Source organism: Alligator mississippiensis, chromosome 14, assembly GCF_030867095.1.
Source record: "Alligator mississippiensis isolate rAllMis1 chromosome 14, rAllMis1, whole genome shotgun sequence".
Taxonomy (NCBI): domain Eukaryota; kingdom Metazoa; phylum Chordata; order Crocodylia; family Alligatoridae; genus Alligator; species Alligator mississippiensis.
Genome location: NC_081837.1, coordinates 37,139,583 through 37,151,624, shown reverse-complemented (window position 1 = coordinate 37,151,624; position 12,042 = coordinate 37,139,583). Strand labels below are relative to the sequence as shown.

Sequence of the window (12,042 nt, the reverse complement as noted above, 5' to 3'; positions counted from 1 at the left end):
TGGTCCTGGCACCAAGAATGCTTGGAGCTGCCCATTCCTCCCAGATCCTACCCACAGTGAAGCACCTTGTGCTCCATATCACCCCCTAACCTGCAGACCAGACCCTCAGAGGGCATAAATGAGAGAGAAAAAAGGGCCATCCACTCAGAAGAGAGCTCCAGTAAAGTCAGTGGAGCAACACTGACTTCCGATGGCAACTTTTCCCCTGCAAAAGTGCTGGATACAATGAGAATGGTGCTCCAGCATCCATGGGGGAAGAATGACCTGTGCCTGTGCTCATGAGCAGTGAGGTGAACTTCACCCTCTGAACTAGAAGGCAGGCCCTGACCTAAGGCTCTCATAAAGGAGGCACTGTACAAAGGTGATTTATTGCCTGGAGTCATGTTCCCAGTCACCAAAATCGCTAACAGAAAACAAGAAGCCAAGCAAGTAGAGCTGCAGCCAAAGCGATGCAGGAGACGCTGCCAAGCCTGAGGTGAAACACCTCCCTATGCAATCAGAGCCACCTTGGTTTCCACCACCCTCTGCAGGCTCAACAGTGGGACCCCCTCCCATCGTGCGAAGCAAAAGGCCAGAGCCCCTGGGAACCAGCCTGGCCACAGAACCGCTGGGATGTGGGATGGCAAAGCCTGAGTAATCACTTAACAAAATGTGCTGTAGTCCAAGGGTGGGGACCTTTGTTTGATTTTCTCTGGCTTTGGCATGGAGGCTGCTGCTGCGGTCGAGGCCTTTATGGGCTAGGTGGGGAAGTATTTATTCTAGGAAGCTGCTCTGAGAAAGACTTGTTGCGATAACAGGAGGAGGGACTGACCAAGGAGAAAAGGGCAGCTTAGCTGGCTGGCGTCCCTCCCTGATCGGGACTTGGGTTCTCATGGTCTAAGCCTTGCACTTCTTCCCCTTGCTCTCTGCTCTGCTTCGTCTCGCATTCCCCCCACCTCCTCCTGCCTCCCCCTCACTTCCATCTCTCCTCCCTGCATGTCTTCCCTCCCTCCCTTCCATTATTCCCTTTCATTTCTTTTTCTCCTCCTTCTTCACCTCCAGCCTCCCACATCTCTTCAGCCTCTGACCTTTCATTCATGCTAGAAGTTGCAGCTCCCCTGCCATCCCCCACCAATCCCTCTGTTTCTCAAAGCCAAGCCGCTGCAGGGACAGCATTAGAGCTCAGGGCATGAGCTAACACTTGTTAATCACATAGCAAGCACGGCTTCCTTCTGCTTCCTCCTCATCAGCCCCAGCACCTTGGAGAGAGCTTAAGGTAACTGCCAGATCCTTTCCCCCACTAATGGCAAAGGCAGCTCTGGGATTAGGCCCAAAGCTCATGGAGCAAATGCATGCAATAGAGAGCCCACATGCCATTGCTCTCCATATGATAACTGCCATGGTCTTGAAGAGACCAAAACTGACCCAGAAGGACCAGCCTTGGCTACTATCTGCCCCTCTCTGACACTTATTTGGGCCCATCACTGCCATATCTAAGCACCCCACAATAAGTTTAACTACCCAAACCAAAACAGCCTATGAAGTAATGTCCATGTCAGCTCATAATAAACCACCTCCCTAGCTTGAATGTATTCAGCCTCATAACATGCCCCTTAGGTAGGGCAGGGCCAGTAAACCCAGCGAGAGTGACCGAGTGACTTGACCAAGGTTACTCCAGAAGTCCGTGGCAGAGCAGGGAGCTGAATGCAGGTCTCCAGAGTCTTGTGGAGACCCGTGAGCCTCTGGATGCGTCATCCCAGCTCCTGCATTACACTTTTTTTCTATAGCAGAGAAAGGATAGCTCATTCTCATCAGTTCTCCCGGTCTCTTCCCATCTCTCATGCCCTGCAAGTAAGCACCCCAATATTCAGCTGCTGCTATCTGTAGCCCACACTTGCTGATAACCACCTGAACAGGGGGGAACTGTCTCCTGGCCATGCTCATGCTCTGAAAGATTACTCCTACCCCACACAATACTGCATAGCATCCATGAGGTCACCTCTGCAATCCTACTAGCAAAAGTGTCACGGGAGCCAGGAGTGTGGTCCAGTGCACTGGGCACCCCAATCCTCACCTGGTGTGCATGGCCACAGCTCCACTAACTTCAGCAGAGTTTGGGCAGCTAAGACCTCAGAGGGTCTCTCTAGTGGGTTGTAGTCCCAGGTCTGCCACTGACCTGGGGCCCCTCTGCACCTCTGTTCACTCTGCAAAGTGGAGATGACAGCATCAACCCTCCTCTCTACATTTCCAGCTACTGAAAGCAATGGGGCCAGGGTCTCCCATCCTTCCAACTGGGAGATGCTCCACCAAAAACAGCAGCAGTAGGTGTCTGCCCCAAAGCTTTTTTAAATCAATGGGAATCCTTCCCCTGCTTTCCAAGGAGCTTGGACTGAGTCCCAAGAGCTTCAGGCAAGCAGGATTTGGCCCTAAGAACCATTTTAATCCTGAGCTTCTCTTGGAGGGATAGAGGAGTGGAGAGAGGGTCGCTGTAGCCAGTGACCTAGGAGATCCCTTCCAGGGCTGTGCAGGTGTGTGACAAGATGTGGCTGCTGCATGTCAGGTCCCAGGAAAGCCTAGATTTCCTGCACTGCTGCTGCCAGGGTCTTTTCAGACTTGTGCACTGATGACCAGGGCACATGGGAGTTGTGGGTTCAAAGTTCACAGACCCTGAACCGGGCTCATTCCTAGGCCAGCTGGCTCCAGTGTGTTACTTACCAAGAAGGTCATCCCAACCCAAGCAGAGAGCATGGGCAGCACTACAATACAGCAGAAGTCAAGAGGTGGGGTGGGCAATATTGCACTGTTTTAACTCTTTTCTGCTTCCATCTCCACCTTCTCCCCTAGCTCTGCAAACATGCTTTCCTTTATAGTTCTACCCTGCCCACGGAGATGGTGCTGGTGTACAAGTTGAGCCACAGGTGATACAAATATCCAAGTAAAAGGAGGAGGTGAGGGAGGATTAAGGAATTTGCTCTCACAACATTTAACACAAGCTACTACCAAGCTGTTAAACTCCTCGAAGTCCAAAGACCTGAGCTGACACTTGACAGGCTTCTTTCCCCCTGCAGGAGCCAGGCATACCAGACATAGCATGCAAAAGAGGACACAGTAGGGACAGTGAAAGGCAGCTTTGTGTAAAGACGCTGAAGAGGGGCTCTAGCAGCTTTTGACGGGCCTGGGTCTGGTCTGGAGGCAAACCAGGGAGTCACTGCATAGCCAAGAGGCATTGCTGTCTCAAGGGCTCCCATCGGCTGGGATGCTCTACATATCAAAAGCATGAACATATTGGAGAGCTATTCTGCTCCAGTGGCTTGAGTACTGGACTTGGACTCAAGGGACCTGGATTCTATTCCTAGCTGGCCTGCTAGGTGCCCTGGGTCACACCCCTTAATCCCTGTGGGCCTCAGTTTTACCAGCTGTAAAATGGAGGCTCATCATCTGCTTTGAGATCTACTCATGAAAAATATCGCATACTGTCATTGCCTCTCGTCACAGCCTGCTCAGGGGTTGGAAAGCTCCTACCTGTATTAGAGAAGGAGAAACTGAGGCTCAATGAGTTTAAGTGATTTTTGTCCAGGACCAAACCAAACAAACTGCCTGCCAAAGCCATGAACTAAACCCTTGAGGGCCCTTCCATTGCCTTGATGACAAGACTTTCTTCTCTGGCCAACTAAAGAGATGCAATACAGTCCACATGCTCTTGTCCCAGGGAACAGTCCTGCTCTCATCCCCTCTAGTCCACCAGCCAGGGACTTCTCCAGCCTGGCATTAAATGACATCAGCAATGCGCCCCATGGAGGCTATTCCACCATCTATCTTCTATTGGCCTTGCTTAGTTTCATTACCAGCCTCCTGGTTGCAGCCCTGAATGAATCCCCTGACTCCTCGGTGCTTTGTCCCTTTATTAGCTGCTTATGGTAATGGATCCTGCCTCTGCTATTTCCAATTCCCCAGGAGCTGAGGTTGAGCGGGGATCAGATCAGAAGCACAACTTAGGGGGAGATTCTTCACTGAAACATGACTGCACAAGGCCAGATGTGCTCAGGTAGAAAACCTCTGGGAGAGACCATAAATTGGCAGAACTGTGCATTGCTACAACCTGATCTGCCACTGCTAATGATCAATCTCAATGTCTAAAACCGGCAGCCTACAAATTTCTCTTGGCATCTGGGTCTCAAGTTGAGGCCTTCCCATGCACCACTAGTTACAACAGACTGGGCAAGGGAAATTCTGACCTCCCCTTCCCTTTCTGGCTGCACCCCACAACCCGCAAACAGCACCAGTGATGATGGACAAGGAGTTGACACCAGCTTTCTCACTCCCAGTTGTATCAGCTCTGTTGGACTAACCAGGATGAAACAGCTCATATAAACAGTTCTGTTGCTAAAGCAATCAGCTCTGGCTCTATATACACACACCAGGAGCTAATCTGCTGGGAAATTTTCACCAGCGTTTGACAGATTGAACCACACCTAGAGTGGAAGTTTGTAAACGATGCACACAGGAAAATGTGCCGGTTATGCCTGATTATTTGTAAGATCAACCTAGCAAGGTGACACATGAGTTCTCACCAGTGGCCTCACTTGCCTGAACATAAGGGGCAAGATTTCACATGACAACTGCAGGCCAGTGTAAAAGTGGAACCTGGTGGTTTTTCCAAGCCACCAGAAATAACAATTCAGCAGAAGCCTTTTGCAGCAAAGGAGTGCATTCACCTACACTCCCAGCAGGGAACACCAGTAGCAAGGCTGAGAATAAGGGACAGTGCCCCTTTCTCCCCTTCCCTCACCTCACAGGTCACCACATCTTCTGCCTCTGGGCAGGAGCAGCTGTGAGGACAACACATAGCATCTGCAGCTCCATAGGGAGCTGGGTTCTCCTATGTGACATCCAGGTCTCTCTCTTTCTCTCTTTTGCCTGAGTAAGGACGTCAGGACTGGGCCTAACAGGACTTTACGTTACTATAACCCAGTGGTTCTCAGCCTTTTTTAGACTCTCTCTGGATAGACTCAAGTTGCCCCTCAAAAAATGCCAGCTCTAAGTTTTCACTCTTTTTTTTTTTTTTTGATTACACAAAAATAGAGCTCTTCCTCTGTTGCAAGGAGCTCAGAAAGCCCACAGCTATGGGTTTCTGTTTGAAATCTTTGGGTTAATGTTGTGAATCATGTTTGTAAACCTAGAGGTGCTAACATTGCATGGCACTTTGCAGCACCCATAAAGGGATCTCAAGGCATCCCAAGCACACTGGTCAAGAACCACTGCTGCCACCTGGGCCATGCTATCCAGGCACTAATGGCTAAATGAAAGGATGGAGAGTTCATCAGTGGTGGGACTTTCTAGCTATATCAAGCAAGATGAGACTGAGCAGTTGATGCCTCCTTCATCTGCACGATACTAATCTAGGCTACTCAAGTGCTACGGCTCTGAAGGTACCTGGCCGACAGGTGGGTGGGAGATGATGAAACTGAGGAAAAGCTCCTCTGCTGTCCCTTCCTGAGCAGTCTGGCTTTGCAATGAGTAACATGGTGGCCTGTGCACCCTACCCACCAGGGCTCTGTGATCATCCAGTGAGCTACAAACCCACAGAGAACAAACTCCTCATGCTCTGTGACTCAAAACCTCAACCCAGAGAGGGAACGTAGTGCCCCCGGGAGGCAGAGGGGCTACTCAGGGCAGGGCCAGCGTCAGATCTCTCCTAAACATCCAGCCTTGTCACTCTAGGGAGCTGTTACAGAATTAGCTGATCCACTGGAGGCAATGGGAACTAGACTGAAGCACTCAGATATGCCCCAAACTCAGGCCCTGCCAACTCTTTGCCAACCAAGCAACAGCAGCCTTGTGTCTCTAGGGGAGAGATGGCAGCCTATAGAAGATAGCACCAGGCTGGACCCCAGGAGAGCTGGTCCTGTCCCAGCCTTTGCTGGTTGGATGACTTTGGATGAGCCACTTTCCCTTCCTGCTTCTGTTTTCCCATCTGTAGGATGAGGACAACAATACTATCCTCCTTTGTGAAACGCTCCGAGATCTACTGAGGAGTAACAGGCACATTAGTGTAAGGATGAGCCTGCTCCAAGTCAAGGTGATCTCTGGTCCTGACTCCAGCAAACTTGGGTTCAGGCCCTTCGAGAGCCAAGAACACACCAGCCTTGAACAATGAGCTCATTAATAAGAATTAAATCTGCAGTTAAACGGGTTGGGTTAGGGTGATGCTTGGAAAGTCCTTCCAACTGTTCATGACTGCAAGCAAATAGGCAGAGGGGTTGGAAGCAGAAGACAGGGCAGCCTGGAGGCATGTGTGGCTGTAGCAAACCTCAACCATTTCCTGTGTTTCACAAAGCTTGCTTGAGTTTCCCTAGGCTTTCTGCTGCCTCAGCTGAAATCAGATCCAAGGCAACCGCAGCCCAGAGCTATGTGGGGGAGCTCAAAAGCATCACACCGGTTCTGCATCTCTAAACCACCTGCTGTAGGAAATGCTGGGTGCAGCCACCTCTCCAATGATACAAAAGTCACTGGAGAAGAAGCTCATGCCTTTTAGCAGCTCCCCCAGAGTGAGCTGGCCATGTTCTTTCTGGCTGCCAGCTCAGTGATCACTGATACTACAATACAAGGCAAATCAAGGTGGGTAAAACAAGACTTGACCTGATCCTAAGCCCAAACCTCAGTTTTTGCTCTAGGCTCAAGCCGGGTTGATTACCTCGCTCTTTCCTTCTGTCTCTGGGCCTTGGGTTCTGCTCAAGGGCATAACTGGAAATCCTACCAGGTAGGGAGAAACCTGCACATCAGAGATGAAGGACCAGGCAGCCATCTGGCCAAAGGAGCTCAAGGCCCCATGCAAACTAAATTACACTTCTCCTTGGATCAAGTAGCACACATGCTGCTGAGACTGGACAGCTTCTAGGTCTTGAGCTGTCTCTTGTAAAGTGCTGCGGTCTGCCAGTGCCCCCAGCTGCCTGATGCTGTACAGGGTTCAGCACCAGGCAGACCTGCTGGCTGGAGGGACCAGAGCTGTTTCCAGTCTTTGGGGGTGGGTGTGCAGGGGTCACCATCAGGCACCCATTCATCAGCCCTTGGCCTGAGGAGGAGCACAGCCCAAGGCTCGGCTGCTTGGCTCTGCCCGATTCTTTCTCCCAGCCTAACTCCAGCTCAGACCAGCTCCCTGTGCCCCCGCCCTGGGAGAGCCAGTCTCTCTCACAGAGGAAAAAGGCTTCTCAGCAGGAACTGGTGTCTCAGCGCCCAGAGGCTGAGGGCAGCTATGCTCAAGAGATGCCAAGGCTCATGCTGACCTTACCTGCAGCTCTAGCATCTGCAAAACTGGGCTGGAAACTCAGCCTCCATGGGAGGCTGAGGTTTCCCCCATCACACAAATTCTTCCCTCTCCCCCAAGCTCTTGTCCCCTGCCCCCAAGCTCCATCTGTTAATTTACCCCTCCCTGAGCCCCAGGACTTCCCAGTAGCTCTCCAGGACTGGCTCACCTTCCCTCTGGCTAGCAGCTTCTGCTCTGCCCTCCTGGGCTCTTTGATGCTGCAGCAATGATGGCTCCAATCCCAGTCTGGTGGAGTTGGAGTTGACTCTCATGCCCTTGACTACCCACCTCCATAGAGGCTGCTCTGCAAAGACCCCTCACATGCACCAGGAATTGCCTTTTATGACATCTCTGAACTGCCTGGTTGGGATCCAGGACTTTGGTGGAGCTGCTAAGTTGTGCCTTGCTGTGCTCCCAGTTTGATGTTTTGGGGTGGACCTACCCCTGCTCCACAGCTTCCCCCATTTACATGGCTCTCTGCATCCACCTGGAAGAGTAATCCCAATGCTTCCACCACTTCCTTCTCCACCCCACATGAGCCTTTGGTCCCTGATAACAGTGACTCCTGCCTAGGGCATCCCTTCCAGAAACAGGCTATGTAGAAGGACAGCTGAAGACCCCAGCACTTTTCACCTCACCTCATCTCTCGGATGCTATGGCTCATTCAACACAGCCACTTGTATCCTGCTGCCCATCACCACTGACCCTGAAGTCACCCGTCAGCTTATTCCTGCCCACCATGGGCAGGACACATGCCTGACAGACCCCTGCCTGACATCACCACTGGCTTTTCCAGCCCCAAGCGCTCTGTGCTCTAGAAATACGACACATCATACCAGGGTAACAGGAACAGGCCTGAGCAGAATCACCCTCATCTTACTTTGAAGGGAGAGCACCTGGAAACAGAAGCTATCAAAGTCCAGCAGGTTGGGTATGGAATAATTTAAAGCCTATTTGCTTTGCCAGGCAGACATCTGGTGGCACAAAGGAAATGAGATGCTTTTATTGGGGGCTGCAAGATTAAACATGAAAGGGCTCTGCCACTCCTGTAACCAAAGAGGGAGCTGGTGGCCAGAGCAAACTGCACCAGGCCGGGTGCAGAGAGCATGGCTTGTGAATATACTGGTGGCAAGTGGCTACCAATTCTGGGTGCCTCTGTTTTTGAAGACTCCTCTTGAAATACCCAAAAAGGGCCTAATTTTCACAAGGCAGGAGCTCGACACTGTAAAGAAGCAAGGACTTGTCAGAGCTGGTTGAGTGGGGCACCAAATTCCTGGTTGTTTCTGAAAAAAACCCTCATCTGCTCTTTCCAGATAGCAGTTAGCAAGAGAGTTCACTGAGGACAGACAGGAATGGAGTCAGAGTAGGAAGCTCTCCTGAGTTATCAGATGGGCTTGAGGACAGATTTACTGCTCAGGATGCATAGAATTGGCCCAACACTACCCACCTACTTCAGGATCCTCCCAGCTGACAGCTGGCACTCCAGAAGGCCCACTGTCTCTCCCAGATCTCCTCTCCACAAAGCCACGGATACTGGGCTGCGCACGACTCGGGCAGCGGCTGTGTGGGCTCCTGGGGCCAGGCGGGGAGGCAAGTCTGGGCACTTCCCCACGGTGTAGGAGCGCCTCGTCAGAGAACTGTCCCTGGTTCTGGATCCAGGGTGGTTCTGAGCAGCTGCATTTGAGGGAGCATTTAGGTCTGGCCTTCTGCTCTGGGGTGGGATGGCTTAGAAAGCACCCCTCACCCTTGGAGCTGGTGCACCCAGTGCTCAGGGCTGCCCCGTCCACAGGGAGCCGTGCACGTCCCTGCAACAACTGATATCACAGCAAGCATCAACAACGCACCACGGACTTCAAGAGTCCCCCAAGCACTTGGACCCCAAACCTCCATCTGCCCTTTGAGTCCTGAAGCAGGAAGAGCCCAAGCTACAGCTGGACTGACCTCAGCAGTAGCATGCACTGGGTGCTCTGTCCACCTCTTGCCAGTTCCCTCTGGTTTTGTGGGGAAGGAGGGTAACAAAACAGCAGAATGAAGGACAAGGTGTTCAGTTTAGTCCCCGCCGCTGCTCTCTCCTCCTCCTCTAGAGAAGTTAACAGCTCTACCCCTTCAAGCTCTGGCATCAACAGGTCATGCAGAGACCCAGCATGAGCCTGGCTGACTGCGGGGGAGCAAACAGCCTGTTAATACTTATGGAAGATCTGTTGGTGCAGTTACCTTCAAGACATATTAAAGAGCATTTTGCCGTCATCATTTCCCCCCTCTTCTCCCTGCCTCCTGGAAATTCTCCTGCCAAAGCCAGCTCTGAATTGACATGGGGGGTGGAAGAGGAAGGCACAGTCATGGTTTCTTCCCCACTCCTCCCCAGTGACCACCTGCACCCAGGTCCCTAACCATTTACCTGCCCCAATGTCGAGCCTCTTAGGCGAGGGAGCCCTATTCCGAGCTGCCTTTGATGTTCGCACGGGTCCTGGCGGCCCCGGGTCAAGCCGCCCTCTCCATTCCTGCAGGGGTGGGGGGGTGGGGGTGCAGCGAGCTGCAGGTCTTAATTAAGCAGCAGCTTGTGTGTGTCCCAGGAGAGCAGCAGAGCTTGGTGTTCCCCATCAGCCCCTGGAGGGCCCCTATTTATTGCAGCAAGGTGCTGGCCCTGCAGAAAGGCCCCCGGCCATGAGAACACCGGCATTGTACAGGCATTGGCAGCCAAGGTGTCATTTGTGTTTCGCTACCCGAGCAGAACCATCAAAGCCAAGCCTGGAGCCAACTGCCCTTTGGCACTGAAAAAAGCAGAGAGGGACTCCGAGATGCCGATGGCCTGCCTCAAAGGGTTAAAGCCCTACCCAGCCTTTTACAGACCTGTCCGCCAGCCCTGTGCATTCCCAGCCTTGCTCTGCCAGTCCCAGAAACCTGGCGGTCTGCATAGCAGCAGTCATTCACACCGCACGTGATCCAGTAACAGGGCTGGACAAGGAGGTTTCTCCTGAGTGGTCCCCAAGGAATTTAATCTATCAGCTGAGCCTCCCAGAAGCAAGTGGTGCTTAGCCCATTTCACAGTTGGGTAAAGTGAGGCACAGAGCTCTTGGTGTCATGGTCAAGCAGCAAAAGGTAGAGAACCCAGAAACCCTGCCGTTGCTAAAAGGCCTCAGGGGAAGATTCCCCAAGGTGCATATTGAAGCTGAGTGCACAGTTTCCAGCCGCCTTCAGCAGGATGTCAGCAACTAACTCCCTTTCTTGCCTTTGGCAATCAGGTCCCTCCCACCTGCAGGGAGTTTCACACTGGATTCACCCCCTAGGCGATGAGCAGTCCCAGTTGCCTCCAAGGGAGATATAAGAGACCCTCCATGGATGGTCTGCCCCATCACAAAGCGCCTCAATCACCTCCGGTGGTCCACCAAGTCAATCAAAGCACAAAATGAAGCAAATGAAGTGGCACAACATACTAGCAGCCTGGCACCAGGCTGTAGGCCGGAGAGGCAAGGCTGGGTCAGATGGGAGAGGGAAAAGCCCAGGAGATCTCAGAGCCCAGGATAAACTCTGCACTGTCAGGGAGGACACACCAGAAATGATACTCTCATAGCCATAGGATTGGACTTACCCGCTAGGCAAGCAGAGATGCGTGGGCTCTCAGCAGCAGCAGCATTGGTCCAGCAAGAAGGGTAGAAGGGGTCTCCCACTGACATTCAACATCTCAGTCAGGCATAAGGAGGGGGCTGGGGGGGGAGCAGAGACGTGGCTCCGGGAAGCGGGCACGAGGGCTGTGCTCCTCACCCAGTGCAGCTCAGCTCCCAGGACACTGCCCGCGCTCTGGGAAGCATCAAGTCCTCTGGAGAGGTGCCACTAGGAGGGACCTCCGCCTGCCAGGGGACACGTGAACTCAGCACCTGGCTGCTCTGAGCGGCTGGGGGAGTGGGAGAGGATCTGTGGGGCTACAGGGAGAGGTGCAAAGCTACAGGCATCTGCCTCGAAGTAGGCACCACAGGCACTGGCAGAGCCCTGCAGCCAGCACCAGTATGCAGAGTGCTTAGCAAATGCCTCCCTGGCTCATTATATCTAATTCCTTCCTTATTTACCTGAACAAACAAGCTGGGTGCTTACCTCAGCTGGAGGTGTTTGAATATCCCAGCCCAGAGTTAACCCTTGAGGGGACCACGCTTCCCACACCATGAAGCCTTCCTCAGTACTTTGCCTTTCTTCCCCACATGGGGCTGCCACAGCCTGGCAGCCTTTAACCCCTTCAGGTCTCTGGCCAGCCCCAGCAGAGCTCAAATGGAAACTCAAAGTCCTTGTAGATTGGTGCTGAGGGGTGATGAAAGGGCTCCTTCTTCCCCTCCCGCCCAGGACCTGACCGAGGGCTTGGCCATGCCTGGTTTTGGTGGGTCATCATCAGTGCCCCTGTGGCACTGCACCCGTGGGGCTGTGTAGGTGGTACAAATTCCCCAACGGATCCCATTACACCCTCTTGCTGCAGACCCCTCCTCCAGAGCTGCTGGACCCAGAGGCCCCTGGTTCTGCAGGATCCTCTTTACCCGGAGTCGTTCCCCTCCATCCGATTGGGTTGCTCATTGCTCTGGGATATGCACTGGAGATCGGCAACACATCTGTGAGCCACAGCCCTGGGCAGGGAAATGGTGCTGTTAGGGCCTCCTCTACACGAACCCGAACATCCCCAACTACAGAGCCTTGCTCTGCCAAGCAGGCAGTCCCTGCCCGCTGCTGAGAAGTAGAGGGCAATACTCAATAGCAATACTGTGGTACACCTCATTTCT

At 52.8% G+C, this 12,042-nt stretch overlaps 1 protein-coding gene across 1 annotated transcript in view; it reads right to left on the bottom strand.

Moving 5' to 3' along the window:
* Positions 1 to 11,279, bottom strand: part of SPDEF (SAM pointed domain containing ETS transcription factor) — a 29,709-nt gene extending 18,430 nt beyond the window's left edge. Inside the window, exon 1 of the mRNA XM_006276109.4 lies at positions 10,872 to 11,279. Coding sequence (XP_006276171.2) covers positions 10,872 to 10,956 — 85 coding nt within the window. The 5' untranslated portion in view covers positions 10,957 to 11,279. The remainder of the gene's footprint in view (positions 1 to 10,871) is intronic.
* Positions 11,280 to 12,042: the final 763 nt, after the last annotated feature.